The 15,527-nt window shown below is 48.8% G+C and overlaps 1 protein-coding gene across 4 annotated transcripts in view; it reads left to right on the top strand.

Moving 5' to 3' along the window:
- Nucleotides 1–15,527, top strand: part of SFSWAP (splicing factor SWAP) — an 84,017-nt gene that overhangs the window by 57,297 nt on the left and 11,193 nt on the right. For 3 of the 4 annotated variants that reach the window (XM_082640317.1, XM_082640316.1, XM_082640319.1), the window contains 2 exons: nucleotides 6,422–6,687; nucleotides 13,127–13,252. In XM_082640317.1, the coding sequence (XP_082496443.1) occupies nucleotides 6,422–6,687; nucleotides 13,127–13,252 (392 nt within the window). Of the gene's footprint in view, nucleotides 1–6,421; nucleotides 6,688–13,126; nucleotides 13,253–14,267; nucleotides 14,382–15,527 lie in introns of those variants that run through there. The other variant, XM_082640318.1, reaches the window with a different exon arrangement.

Below are 15,527 nucleotides of genomic sequence, written 5' to 3'. Positions count from 1 at the left end.
GCCCTGCGGGGCACAGAGCAGCTCTGAGCAAGAGGGTGAGGGCCCCGGGCCCCCAGGACAGCAGAGGTGGCACAGGGCAGGGTCCGTAGAGTGCTTGGGGACTGGGCAGGGTCTTGGGGAACCGCGGTCATTTGGAGAGGTGACGGGGGTGAGGGCACTCTGGGGCCAAAGACCCACAAGCTGCAGAGGCGGGTGAAACCTGCGCAGGCAGCAGTGATTGGCCCAACCCCGCACTGAATGAAGGGTCTGTGGAGGAAGGGGGAGAACCAGCACGGCGGTGGGGACAGGTCTGGGAGAGGCTGAACCGCTGCAGGACGTTTCCACGGAAGAATATGGATACGGCGGCAACAGCAGTCTGAGTGGGCACAGCTGATTAGAGGGCAGGAGAGGGTGCCAGCAGAGTGGAAAAGGCGGAGTCATCTGGAAAGAGGCCTCAGCAATCAGATCTGGGCGATTGCCCTGCCTGGGAGGTCGACTCGGGAGACTCCGGCTTGACGTGTGCGGGTAGACATTTGCAAATGCAGTTTTAGAGGATGCGTTTCAAAGTCTGATTTCAAACGTATAAAAAATCTTGAGTCCTTTGTATAATTATCCCGTTTCGTGGTTAATGTAATGTTACTTCAGAAATAAGATTTTATTTTAAAATGTATGTTACTCTGCTTTTGAGCAATTTATTTTCCCACAGCAGGAAATAATAGTTGCTGGTTTGTGTGCTAATTTGTTGACAAATACTTCATTGTGATCAAAGACTGATCAGTATTGTTTCCCACTGTTACCAAAATAAGGGACACAAGTTTTTAAATACTCTTTTTTTTTTAATTTACTTATTTTTGGCTGCGTTGGGTCTTCGTTGCTGCACACGGGCTTTCTTCTCTAGTTGCGGTGAGCGGGGGCTGCTCTTCATTGTGGTGCGTGGGCTTCTCATTGCGGTGGCTTCTCTTGTTGTGGAACACGGGCTCTAGGCACGTGGGACTCAGTAGCTGTGGCTCAGGGGCTCTAGAGCACAGGCTCAGTAGTTGTGGCCCACCGGCTTAGTTGCTCCACGGCACGTGGGATCTTCCCGGACCAGGGCTCAAACCCATGTCCCCTGCATTAGCAGGCGGATTCCTAACCACTGTGCCACTAGGAAAGCCCTTAAATACTCTTATAAATGACTAATCTTTCTCCAGTTCCTTCCTGATTTTGCCAGTCGTGACTCAGACCAACCTGTGTGTTCTCCTCCCCCATGATGATCTGTGCTTTGATCATTTTTGCTGGAGTATTAACATTCCATCCCCAAAGGGCCACTTTGCTTGTTGGACACTGGTTGCCACACGGCTCTGTTGCTGTGTCCCCCGCGGGCATCACAGGCACATCCTCACGGGTCGCCCTGTGCAGAGCCTCAGCCAGGCACCCTCAGAAACCAGACAAGGGAGGTGTGGGGCTGCAGGGAGGGTGTTGACTCGTCAGTGACTGGTCTTGGGGTTTTCGTATAATTTATAGTACAAATTAGCAGGGCCATTGACTCCTTCAGGATGTGCACCGCGCAGTATGGCCACCGGCCACACGTGGCAATTTCAGCTTAACTCAATTAAAATTCAGGATGCAGGTCCTTGATCACACTGGCCACATCTCAAGCGCTCAGTAGCCGCACGTGGCTGGTAGCTAACTGCAGTGGCGGGGGAGTGCAGAAACAGAACGTTTCCGTCACTGCAGCCAGGTCTAGATTACAGAGCTAGCTGAGTATTTAAACCTCTTTTCCGGTAGTTTGAAAGCCTGGATTGCTGCATCGGTCAGGGCCCTGATTACACACGCTAGAAAACCACCCGACTGCCCCCAAATGACTTCAGCCAGTCCAGTAACTAGTTGGGTTCACTTTCTGAGTTGTGAGGGCTGCGCAGCTTGCTTGGGGCTCGCGTATGTTGCTTGGGGCTCACGGATTCCTCTGCGGGCTCGGCCTCCCGGGCGGGCTGGGCTCCACAGCTCTGTTCCCTCCGGCCCCTGCGTCAGCGCCTCACTCCGCAGCCCCGCCCCGCTCAGCCTGGCCTTGAATCTGCTGACCTGGGCCAGACTCGGGTCATGTGCTTCTCCCTCAACGTAGCACGGTGGCCGGGGAGCGCAGAATGTTCTGGTCTGTCTTCTGCTTCAGCTGGAGATCTTCATCCAGAATTCACGCACCAAGAGGGCAGGAAGGGCCATTGTCCACGTCAGCGGTGTTTTTGCAAGTAGGGGAGAGGGTGCCGGGCTGCAGAGAAAGCAGGTGGCCGCCGCGCTTTTCTCAACAGCCCGAGTGACGTTTTCCTGAAATAGTCCTGTAGCTCATGTCGTGAATATCCACGAACCACTCCCTCTGTGTTGTTGAGTCCGTGCCCCCCTGCGCCAGCTGTGCACCCAGGAACGCCTTGGAGGTAGTTGGAGAGGCCAGAACACACTCCTGTCCTGACGTGTCCCAGGTGCTGACCGCTCCCCGAGACTGGACATAACGGGGGCCCTGCCTCTGAGCAGCCCTGTAGGCCCGGGCAGACCAGGCCCTTCGGCTTGTGTTTGGGTAGAGCTCCTGCATCCAGCCGTCCTGTCTGGCAGTGTGGGCGGCCTGGAAGTCTCTTCAGCCTCACCCTGCGTGAGAGGCGTGACCCGCGCCTGCTTCCCCCTGGTGCGGTCACGAGAGCCGCCGCCCTGCGTGGTGGGATGCGTCATGAGGTTGCTTGGTTTCAGAGGTGGAGCCGTGTTGGGGAGAGCGTACATCTCAGGACCCCGAGACGTGCTGGCACAGACAGCCTGCTCCTGGGGTCACCATTGTTGGGGGGCTGCCCCTGGGCGTGTGGGATTGGTTATCCTTTCTTTTTTCTTATTCTCAAGTCTAACTACCAGGGTTTTTTTAAATATCCTCTTAGTACTTTTAGGCTGAAGAAAACAGTGAGGTCGTCACAATGCATCATCTTAATTCAGCCCAGCCAAGGCCCCCCACCTCAGTTGCTGATTTTCACTTTAATGGTGAAGGGTAATCAATCATTTTATTGGAATAAATAGACCCCATGACTTAATTACGAGTTATATTTTGAATATATTGATTCACTTATTCCCTCGCCTCAAAATGAAGTACTAAACTATAACCACAGTGGTGAAATGAGTACTCCTAATGACGGGCGTTAGTTAGGATAAAGGCAAAAGAAGCAGTAATAAAGTTCAGAGGTACAAAGTATCAGGTTGGCAATAACGTATAAACAGGAATTCATCCACTGAGCTGCCACTCACCCTCTCCTGTTGCCCTGGCCTGGCCGCCGGCAGTGCCTCGCCCCCCTGGTTCTTACCCTTTGCGGCCGTCCATCACGGGGGGGCGTGTTTTCCCATCTCTCCCCGTTTAGTGCAGTACGAATCACCACTAATTAGTGCCGTGCTTCTGTTCTCATGTGCAGGAAGGGAGAACCCTGAGGGAGGAAGACAGCCATTCTGTGCTTCTCCTCACTCAACAAACCACTTAGATAAAGGATGGAAACCATGTCTCAGTTCTCCTAAAATAGACTCTGCTTCCCCGGGGGAAATCTCCGCAGCAGTCCTGACTGCCCTGTGGCGCCTGGGGCCATGACCACTAACTCCCCATTGCTGGAGGCCTCGTGCATGCTGGCATGGAAGTGCTCACTGGCGGCTCTTACCCCTAATTCCGTCTCCTTGTTCATGCAATGTATATTCCTAATTTAGAGTCCACAGTTACTGGGATTTTTTAAATGCACTAAAAGCTGGTTCTTCCAGCCGAGCGGCAACAGCGTTCTCTACTAGGCAGCACGGCTGGCGGCACGGCCAGCATTTCCCTTCCGCCAGCCTTTAACGTTAGAAAGCTCACTACATTTTACTTATTTTAGTCTTAACATATCATTTTGTATATATGTTTATGGAGTGCCAGAGAGGGAGTTAGGTGTTCTTAGAAGTAAAGGTTCATCTCTACGTGTTAGAATTGTTTAACAGCAACCAGTCACTTTTAAATGTAACCCCGAAAATATTACTGCACTAAAAGAATTTGAAGTGAGAAAGACCTTTTTGATAGGAAGAACTGTCTCACGATGACATGGGTTCCCTGGAGACAGTTTAGGCAGAGCCTTAAAAGTGACCTGGGCGGCGCTGACATGGAGGAGACGAGCGAAGCCCAACCAGGAGCGGCAGGCGGCCCGTGCGCCCCCCCTTCTGCGGTGGCCCCGGCTACAAAGAGCAAAGTGCTTGGGAACAGGGCGTACAGTTCTTGAGCGGCTCTCGGCACTGCTGCCGCTCAGCTCACAAGGAAGGGAAGGTGTGCGAGAGGGTGCTGTGCGTGTAAACGGTAGGCAGGCGGAGCAATGCCCTCGGGTCGCAGCCCCGACCCCTAACCAGGGTGGCACCCTCGTCGGCCGCAGGAGCACCGCCGCGGATCCTCTCAGAGCCAGGGCAAGAAGCGCAACTTCAGAAGAACCACTTGCACAAAGTGTTGTTTTCCCTCATCCAGTTGGCCTTGTCCAAATGGACCTGCGGAGAAGAGAGGGGAGGCCGGTCCTGCTGGAGCCCAGCGCCGGCAGCAGCCAGCACCCACGCGGCCCGCGAGACGGGACCGGGCCGCAGCCCCTGCCTGGGATTGTTTTCCGTAAACCGTACAGCTGAATCCTCCAAGGCACGAGATGATACACTGCAGATTTCTCGGTATATCTCTGCGTGTGGTATTCACTGGCTGTAGTTTAAATTCATGTAAAACGAATTGAGGAAGTGACCTTTCTCAGGACAAGGGGAAGGGCTGCAGGTGGGTGGCCACAGCTGCAAATATAAAATACTGGTGGTGGTTTTTTGGAGTTCTGGGTTTGTTGGGGTTTTGCTTTTTTTTTGTAAATTAATTTTTTTCATTTTACAACGTGATGTGGACAAATGTTAACGTCAATAAAAACAGGGTCACCACATCATTTTTTAAAGTTGAGCACTACTTCACTGGTTGGATGGACCATAGTGAACCCGGAGTACCCTTCTGATGGTCATTCGGGCGGTTTATAATTCTTGTCATCACAGACTGCGATGTGGTCCCTAGGTGTGCGTCTCCAACACTCAGGTGACTGTGTCTTTGGAATAAAGTCCTAGACATGGGAGTGCCGTGGACGCCACAGCGCTGAGGGTGGTGGCTCCTTGATGTGTGTGCCGGCGTCCTACTGTGAGAGTTTAGCAGGCGGCGTCCTGAGGTCTGTGCACTCTTCTGTGTTCTGTCACGCTTGGGTAAAGAGGTTTTTAGGGATGACTGATAACTTACTAAGCGCGGTACCGTGGTCTGGTGCCTTCACACGTGTGGAGCACGGCTGACTTGCACCGATGGGAGTATCTTGTTTGTGATTCCCTTTAGTGGCTTTCTTTTTTTCTTTCAGTTTTACTGAGATATAATTGTGTCAATGGAAAAAAAGTGCACCACGTGAGAGTTGTGAGTTAAGTTTTATTTGGGGCAACATGAGGATGATAGCCCAGGAGACAGCCTCTCAGGAGCTCCGAGGAACTGCTCCGCAGAGGTTGGGGGCCGGGGGTCAGTAGACACGTGACTCTGGAGAGGGGGTGCGTGCAGTCGAGCACTCATCTTGGCAGAAGGTGGCAGCTCGTCACGAGGAGCCGATGTCACCATTAATGACGTTAGTGCTTTTCTAGGCATGAGGAGGTGCGAGAAATCAGGCCCATAAAATCTGAAACTGTCTATCTGAAGGCCTGTTCTGCCAGCTTTTCCCAGAGCACCGAGGGCCTCCTTCCTGATCTCCACCCAGAACTCCTTTCAGGGGGTGTCAGAGGTCAGCGACGGCAGTGGCCAGTGACTTCATCCTTGTAGAGCAGATGGCGAGTGACAGTTTTCTGGTTAGCAGTTGACACACAGCATTGTGTGTTCAAGGTACACAGCATGATCTCACTTGCATATAAAACAAAATAACTACCACAGTAAGTGAGTAGGAGTTAGGAGTTAACATCCATCACCTCACACAGGTACAGAGAAAGAAGGAAAGAAGTGTATTTTCTTGTGACAAAATCAAAGAGGAGCCTCTTTTGGTTCAGGCAGAGCAGAGGTTCATCAAAACGCGACACTAGAGGAACCTCCTTTTCGCTGGAAAGTCACAGTTATTTACGGAAGAGCGAGCGGGGCTCTTCTAACACAGAGCACTTCGTGCCGCGTTCCTTTCATCAGATCCAGCTGCCACAGCCCAGCAGGATTGGGAGGGAACCCTGCGCGGGAAGGTGCGGCTGGGAGAGGCGGGCATTCAGCTCTTGACTTCGAAGGAGCCATCGTTTTCCCTAAGATGCCAGGGCAGTGTTTTTAGCACCACAGAGGGAGGCGTGGTCCGCTCTAAGAGGTGTTGGTTTGTTATTGGTGAGAGGGCCCCAAAGTCGGAAGCTTATAAACACACATCTTTAAATGTCGCATTTTCCCTGTTAACATCCAGACGTTTGCTTCTGTTCCCAGGAAGCCAGTACTGTGTCCTGCCCTCTACTGGCCGGAGGCAGACCTCTGCCCACTTTAGACATTAAGCCTCCGGAAGGGCGCTCAAGCAAAAGCAAAGACCCGCCGAGAGAAGAAGAGAGAGAGAGGAAAAAGAAAAAGCACAAAAAACGGTCTCGAACAAGATCACGCTCTCCCAAGTACCATTCGTCGTCCAAGTCCAGGTCTAGATCCCACTCGAGAGCAAAGCATTGTCTTCCCAGTGCCTATCGGACAGCACGGCGCTCGAGGTGGGTGTGCAGGGCGCCCGCGTGGCCGTGCATCTGGTGTGGGTGCAGACCCCCGCACCTGCTCACCAGCAGAGCTGGGCGGAGCCTCCCTAGCCCAGCTCCCCGAAAGCACAGACCCACACACCTGCGTGTGTTGACGAGAGATGCGCCCTGCCAACCCAAATAAGATCTTTTCAAAATATTTTTTTAACCTGACTTTCTAAGGTTCATCAGCTACTGCCAGGTTTTTTAAAAGTAGAGGTATTTACATTTTAACAGGTCTTAGAAGCAAGCCTAGCATGTCGGCTGAAATGTGTGGAAGATCCACAGGGTTGGGCGTCTTTTGCTTGGTGTGCACGCGTAGGCTTCCCCAGGCTGACTCCTCATGACTGTGCCGACGGCGAAGCAGGAGGAATGTGTACCGTGCCTGTGTTCAGCTCCCCTGGCACAGCACGTACAGGTGCACGTAAAGGAGGGGGCACAGCGGCGCACATCTGTTTCCTCGATTAATTTGCTTCTGCAAACCTCTCACTCACAGTCAAGGAGCCGGCTTTTGAGGAAGCAGCCTAACATTTCAGGCAACAGAAGTAGAAAACCTGTAAGGATCACAGAATTTGCTGCTTAGTAAAGCAGGTATTTTTCTTTTTTTTAAAGCACCTGGCTCGCAGGAGGTTCAGGAAAGCAAATTTTTAATTTGAAAGCTCACCTCACGCTTCTGCTTTATCCCTGAGTGTTGACTGGACGTCTCTCAGTTTCTCTTTCGCGCAGCGCTTGCACTGGTCTAGTTCCTCTTCTACCGCTGGTCTTAGTTCTTTCCTTCCCGTGGGAAAAATGCAGGTGCCCTATATACCTTTTATTTTTTTATGTTTAAAAAAAAAGTGCACTTGTATACACATCTGCCTGTCTTGAATATATCCTAGAGCAACATGCTTTCCCTAGAACAACATGCTTTCCCTGTTTTTACCCAGACCAGACCTTAAAGGCTTGACAAGTATTTACACTTGTCTACAGTGAAATTAGAATAAATTTGATCTTTGGCTCTCTGCATTTCTTTTTAATAAATTTATGTATATATGTATGTATGTATGTATGTATGTATGTATGTATGTATGTATGTATGTATTTATTTATTTATGGCTGCATTGGTCTTTGTTGCTGCACGTGGGCTTTCTCTAGTTGCAGCCAGCAGGAGCTACTCTTCGTTGAGGCGTGCAGGCTTCTCACTGCTGTGGCTTCTCTTGCTGTGGAGCACCGGCTCTAGGTGCACAGGCTTCAGCAGTTACGGTGTGCAGGCTTCAGTAGTTGTGGCTCACAGGCTCTAGAGCACAGGCTCAGTAGTTGTGGTGCACGGGCTTAGTTGCTCCGTGGCATGTGGGATCTTCCCGGACCGGGTCTCAAAACCGTGTCCCCTGCATTGGCAGGTGGATTCTTAACCACCGCGCCACCAGGGAAGTCCCGTTCTCTGCGTTTTTGCTAGTTCTTTAGAAGCTCCATCACTCCTCCCTCTCTCTCTCCTTTCTCTCTCTCTCTCTCTCTCTCTCTCTCTCTCACACACACACACACACACACACACAGAGCTTGTTGTTGTTTAATTAAATGAACAACTTTGCTGACATATTTTTAATTTTTGAAAGTCCCCAGAAACTTTATATGTATATATCAAAATTTTTAAAGTTTCTTATTTGAAAAAATGTCTTGTAACATTATATAGTGGAAATAAATAAATAGGCCTGTACCAGCCCTCTGAGTAATAACATACCCAGTAAAACTCTTCCTAGTTATCCTTTATTCCAGGGCTCAAAGAGAAGAGAGTATAATGCATTCATAACCCCCCATCTAGGGGACTGGTAACTCTCAGGGTTCCTTAGATTGTTTCCTGGTGTAAGAAGTGAGTAGGGTTTCATGGTGAGTGATCAGCACATACAGTAGGTGCCGGTGTCTAGTACTGAAGGGAGCCTGTCTGGTCAGATGTGATGGCCACAGACCTTTCCCCCAGGTTGGTCCGTTCAGAACTAGAAGTGTTCGTGAAGCACTTGGAATTTTAACTTTCTAGGATTTATGTGATATTTATTGACTATCTATATATAATAGAGTAAGTCATTTTGTATGTTATTTTAATACATTTAAAATATTTTTTTATTTTAGAGTAGATTTACATATTTTATGTGCAAGTATATTTTATATTGTTTTCATATATTCAGTGCTGACAAGTGCAAGAAGCAAAATCCTAATCCTTAGTTTGTAATTTTCAGTTAAAAGAAAAAGTTAAGTTCAAAAAATTTTTAGTGTGAGTTCTGTGATGGCAAACCACCAATTTTACCTTAATTTGACCTATAGTTAAAATATTTGTAAAAAGAGCTGAGTATTTTCGTAACTCCCAAACTGTTTTTTTAATCTCAGTAGTATCTCTGTGATACTTTTAGTTAATTTGAGTTTAATCAGCTGACTTAAGTTCACTAAATAAGTCAGATCTTTGATGTTTGATTTTGCAGTTTAGATAAAATATCAAGGCAGAGTGCAACTGTATTATAAAATTTTTAAAAAATAATATTATAAAATAAAACCTTCAAAGTATTTGTCAAGGAGTATTTGCCTTGAAAGCTTATATGTGACAGTGATGCTCCTTGAAATCAGACCACCTCTGAGCTCAGGGCCCAGAGGCGGGTTGCAGGTCTCTGATCGGAGGTATGGAGGAGAGACCAGCTGTCTTGTGGTGGGTCTCTGGGCCCTGGGGACATAAGTCAGATAAGTCACCTTCACCGGGTAGAATCCTGCCTCAGCTCTTATTTCTGAGGAGAGTGAGTTTTATTTGATAATACTGCCTTTTTTCTTAAGCTGGTTACAGACCTGCTTTCTTAATCCAGGCTCACACTAATAATTTCTAGGGATCCAACTGGATTTATAAAATAAACAGTTATAAAATGAGAGAGGTTGGTATTCTTGGTGATATGAATTGTATGAAGTATAAAAAAAAGAAATTTAAATTTTAACCAAAATATTGAAGTTGCTAATGATACTGTTATAATTTTCTCTTTCACTATCTGTCTTTTCAGATAGACTAACCCATGACAGACATAATGTCTGCATAGGATATATGAGACTTGTTTCTTGGGCCTGACACAACTTAATCAATTGTTCTAAAAAGACTACCGCCAGCTCCAAGTAAAATGACTTTTGTTAATATTTCTTTCTACTTGTAGGATATTACAGTTGAAATATATTTTCTCTTGTATATTAAATTACTGAAATCCTATATAAGATGTAGAAAGTTAAGATTAAAAAGCTTTTATGTCATAAGTAATTTTTATGTTAATATGTTAATGCTCATATGGTTGAAGTCCCATTTATCAAATATGTCTAAATTATAGATGACTCTGGCTCTCCAAAGGTGAATTCGTCATAGAAAAATCTTTAGTTTTGGAAATCAGTCTTTTGCTTCTCAGAAAGCATAGTGATTACCGAAAGACAGTATTTGGTGTTTTTTAAATCAACATTGATTAAAGTATAATATGACTTCTTTCTCTGTTGTTTTCTACTTTTATATCACATTAGGTTTTATACCTTAATGGGATGAAGATGTACTCATGCAATTCACTGCCTAAAATTAAAATCCACTTGTAACAGTGTAGGTATTTTAAAACAAAGTTCAATGAGACTAAAGCTTGAAATTCAGCTTATTTGTAAGGCTTTTTGATGAGATCACCTATGGCGTCGTGTCGTTGGTTAGTTGGTGGGGGTTGGCTTCGCCCGTTCTGAGGTTGGGGGGATTCTGGGTGGAACTGTGCAGCCCTGCGGTGTGAGGTGCTCTGTGTGGAGGAGGGTCGGGGGCCCCCAGGTCGCTTCCAGAAGTCAAGCTCCCTCGGGGCTTTCACCCGGGGAGGGGTCTGGGAGCTGGGGGTTGATGTGGCTTTTGCAAGTGCTATATTTGATGTTCAAAAAGAACTCAGGCGGGCAAAATTGGGGTCGTACTTTAGTTTGAAATTTGTAATTCCTTACGTTTTCCCCCTGGTAAACTGCGTAGCAAACCGGTGAGGGTGGTTGGTTTAATCTCCTGATCCTGGCCCTTAAAGGAGGATGGGGTGCTTGACGTTCCCCCGAGGCGCTGGTTCACGTGCTGGTGTCCAGGAAGTGAGTCGTAACCCCAGGCAGAGCCCCGGCAGCTGCCGTGTTGGTAACCACGCTGGGGGAGAAGCTGTCCCCGCAGGAGGGGGGAAGGGCTTGCGGGTGAGGTCGGGCCCACAGTGCAAGCTTGAGAAGAACTAAAACCTGGGAGCCTCTTCCTTGTTCAGCCTGCTTGGTACCAGATCCTTGCTGCCGGGTCCCCATGCTGCTTGTGCAGTTCCGTGAGGACCTGTGTGTGAGTGGTAAAGTAACAGGAATGGAGGAAGTGGGTTCCTGAAATGGTTAAACGCTGCTGGAAAGAAGCTATTTGTAAATATCACTATCATTCAGATGAGAAGTCTCCTTAGGACTCTCTTTGAAAGCAGACCATTGTGATCATTTAAGAAAAACAATCTGAGTTGCATTATGCTTGAAAATTTTTTAATTCAGACTATTTCATTTTCTTTATGAGAAGGCCTCCGGTCACATTATACAGATGATTTACTTACAAAATGGAACTCCTGTTTCTTGCACTGTGCCATGGTAGCAATATTCAGACCCTACTTAACAGAATAAAAGCATTGGAGCTTCTTTAATTAAAATAAAACCTAAGTATCATCTGGTGTAGCTCATGGCCCTTCGTTCTGAGATGGGCTTTCTCCCAGGTAACTTGGAATCTACTGGTAACAGGCACTTCACTTCAAAGAAAGCTAGTACCAGTGGCCACTGCCAAGTGGTATTGTATGTCAAAGTTAGGGATTTGCAGGCATTAAAAACGAATTTATTTTCCTGATGATTGAGTTTATTGTAGAAGTCTGTGTTTAAGCGTTCCATAGGTGCTGTGGCTTTGATTGAGCAGAGCTTTTTTCGGGGCCCTAGCACCGCGCAGCCCAGCACATGTCATTCTGAATGTGAAGGGTGTGCCTCCGTGCCACAGACCCATGGCCTCCCAGGGATGCTGAGCTCGGAGCCTTGTCAGAGCGGCTCACAGTGGCGGCGGCACAGCAAGGCAGTTACCGGGCAGCCTCGACCACGAACAGATCTGACTCCTGGAGCTCTTTTGAGGGAAAGCCTGGTAAAATGTCAAGGTGTCTGACTGACCTCACCTTTGTAATCTGTTACTTAAATCTTAGGAAAGCTCTGGAAACAAAAATCACAACCATTGTATAAGCTGAAAAGCAGTTGTGTCAGAGGAGCCCCAGAGCCAAGGCGCGTTTCTCCCGGAGCAGGTCATTCCGTGGCTGTGGTGTTTTTCAGGAGTGACTCAGCCGTTCCCCCTGTGACACAGAGGGTGGAATGTGATTACAAGCTGATCTTTGCAACAACGGTGTGCGTTGTTGGGGGTTTTACTGTGACTAAAATGATTCCGTGTAGAGCTTCTTTAGATGACAAAATCAAAACATCTCTTCTGTATATCGTTTTTTGAGTGGGTTGTCATAGAAATAGAATGGAAAGAAATTCCACCCCCCCAGATTTCTGCTTATTTCAGGTCTCCCCAAAACAGTAATTTCACTGAATGGACAAAAAACTAAAATAAGAGTCCTAAACCCATTGTTAAAGGGCCCTCCGTTAGGACCTTGACCCCGTGGGTGAGGGTCTCGAGTTGGAGTTCTGCATGCTGGTGTCTGTGGGGCATGGTTGCCCTGTGTGGATCACGGCACTGCATGAATAGAATAGTCCTTCTCCAGGCACAGGAAAGGGAAGAAAAAATATTAGACATCTCATAAACAAATGATTTAGCCAAAATTTTCATGGGAACGGCATGGTCTGAATTGGATTGAAGGTTCAGGCTTCCTGCCAGTGGGCCTGCAGCCTGTTCTTCATGCTGAGAGGCCATAAGATGAGTGCAAACGAGAGATTTCCAGGGGGTCCTCGAGCTTCATCACGTTTCAGTTTCTTCCTCTCGCCAGTGTTCAGAACAAGTAGAAACAACTCACTTGGATCTTGTTGCCTTTCCTCACCTAATTTTGACAGCAACACCAGTGAGCTGAACATGTTTCAGGGAGACCAGATGGGCAAAGGCAAGAGGAAGGAACAGCAGCAGCGGGCCTGCGTCCGCCGGGGGCCGCAGGGAGAGCCCGGTGGGCGGGGCTGGCTCCTGCTGACTGTGCACCAGCAGCCTCAGCATGAGTTGTGCCCCACTTAGAAGCTTAGCATTGGTGTGAGGAGCGTTCTGCCTCTGAGCCTGGATCCAGTTCCGGGTCAGCAAGAGTAGGGAGGCTGGGGGCGGGCCTTGAAGGGACAGGCAGGGACCCACCACGCCCCACGGGCTCAGGCCAGGGCTGGCCTCCGTCTCAGTAGTGGAGGTGCTCCCCTGCCCACCCCACACAGGACTGAAATGCCTGCTTTCCTCTGCCAGGTCCCGGTCCCGGTCCCCTCGGAGACGAGCGCACTCCCCCGAGAGACGGCGGGAGGACAGGAGTGTCCCCACCGCCTACCGAATGAGTAACAGCCCTGGAGTCAGCAGGAAGCGGACCCGGTCCAGGTAGGCGGCGGAGCTTTCACAGACACGGGACCTGCGCTGGAAGGTGGGGCTCCCACGTCTCCGGCACAGAGCTGTCCGGAACCGGGGAGCAGCTGCTCTGGCCGATCCCGAGTCACCCTGGCAGCGTTTTCACTGCTCTGGAACTCAGAAGCAGAGGGCGCTTGCCTGTGCTGGAACACGTCTGTCTTTGCAGCTGGCTGGGAACTCTTGGGGTCACATTTCCCCCAAGTCTAGCTGCCCCTAGACCCCCACACACAGCTCCTTGCCCTTTACGTGTTGAGAAGGGAAAGGAGCGGAGGGATGAGTGACAAGGAGAATCCGAAGTTCAGGTTTCAAGTGGATCCCTCCTGCTGCCCAGGTGGCCACGCCTCGGCTGCAGCTCCCAGGAGAGTGCCACAGGGTCCTCGTGGGGTCTGAGAGCAGGGAGAGGGCCCATCCTCTGGCCCCTTGACCACTAGGAGAGACCTGTCTAGTTGAGGAGAGTGAGGGAGGCTGGTTCCCATGTCGCCATCACCCCCAGTCTGGGCCTTGGACACTCAGCGAGCCAGGGCCCCTGCCCCCGCTCCCAGGAAGAGAGCTCCGGGGCTGACCTCTGCCACCAGAGGCCCTGGCACCACCACTGACTTGAGGAGACACAGGACCCAAGCCAGGAGCATGGCCGGTGGACCAGTGGGCGTTTCCCTCTCGGCTGAGGGGTGCCATCTGGGGATTGTCCCGTCCAGCGTGGATGATGCCACCTGAATGCTTTATGTCACTTGGCTTCTGTATTTCCATTCTCTCTGAAAATGAGGGCTTCCCATTTTTTGTGTCCCTGCACTGGAGTTAAGGCAGGCCCTGGCTCTGGTAGGTAGACAAGGAGCATTGCTGCCCCAGTGACCAAGGCACCCAGAAAAGGGCAAGACGCCATTGTTGCCTGTCGTAGTCTCAGAATTCATGATGCCATGCTGCTGAGTGTCAGGACACCCGGGGTTCCAGAACCTTCCAGAGTCTTCCAGAGGACAAATCTGCATTTCAGGTGTCCACCATTCTTGGACAAATGAACCCAGCCATCACCCAAACCTGCCTCAGAGACGCCCCTCCATCAGCAAACATCCTCAACAGGAGCAGTTCTTTTTTTTTTTTTTTTTTTTTTTTAACATCTTTATTGGAGTATAGTTGCTTTACAATGTTGTGTTAGTTTCTGCTGTATAACAAAGTGACTCAGCTACATGTATACATGCAGGAGCAGTTCTGAAAGGCGTTTCTAACTGAAAAATGTTCCTGCAGTCTGGCTAGTTATGCAATAGTTCCATTAAATGATAAAATGTCATCTCTGTTTCTTAAAACAGAAAAATCAGGAAAGGAGCTGTAAAACTGATATATTTCAGTGAAGGCTTCATATACAGACTCACTCCTTCTGTTTATAAATTTCATTTTGTGCCTTGGAACTCACACACTAAGCATACGTGACTGTTGCAGGATAAAATGATGAAAATTGAAGTCCATTTTAAATTTTATTCCTTATGCAAGTAATTGACATTTGAAATTTATCATCACCCTTGGTATATGTAAAGGGCATGGTCTAAAATTAATTCCTTGTAGCCGAAGATCTCTCCTAACAGAAGAGTTCTTGCTTTGCCCTCAAATTAACCTTTGCATTAAAAGAGCTGTCACTAGAGAAGATGGTGATTATATTAGGATTCATCAGAGCTTGTGTTATCATCAGAACTTTAATAAGTCAGACAAAAGAAGTTAAGATTCAGCTTACTGCAGGGCCTAGCTACCCTGCCCTGGTAGATGGGATCAAGCCTGTGACCTGACTCAGGGGTCATGGACAGTGGTGGACTCAGGAGGAACCCAGTAGAAGTGCACGATTACTGGTCGATTTCCTGGGCTTGATTATAAACCCAGAGTTTCTGTAGGCCAAGAATCTGTTCTGTTAGCAGGCGAGTTGTGTTAGCCCAGCAGTCAGGCTGTCCCCTCCGTCCTTCTGCTCGGAGTAGCTTCGGGGTCTCTGCTTCAGTGTGGCAGCAGGTGACTGACCCGTCCACCAAGTCAGGGTCACTTTAATCCCGTCAGGTCACCCCAACTGAGGGGAAAGTGCCTCCTGCCAGATTTGAAGGATTATTTCTACAAGCTGATCACTGAATGCTTCTTTCACTAACTTTTTTTTCTATTTTCTTCTTCTTCTTTCTTTAAACTTAACATTTTTTTTAATTTATTTATTATTTTTGACTCATTGGTTCTTTGTTGCTGCGCGCGGGCTTTCTCTAGCTGTGGCGAGCGGGGGCTGCTC

Source organism: Mesoplodon mirus (assembly GCF_964341445.2).
Source record: "Mesoplodon mirus genome assembly, chromosome: 13".
Classification (NCBI taxonomy): domain Eukaryota; kingdom Metazoa; phylum Chordata; class Mammalia; order Artiodactyla; family Ziphiidae; genus Mesoplodon; species Mesoplodon mirus.
Note: the sequence above shows the minus strand (reverse complement) of the source record. Positions and strands in the feature narration are given on the sequence as shown.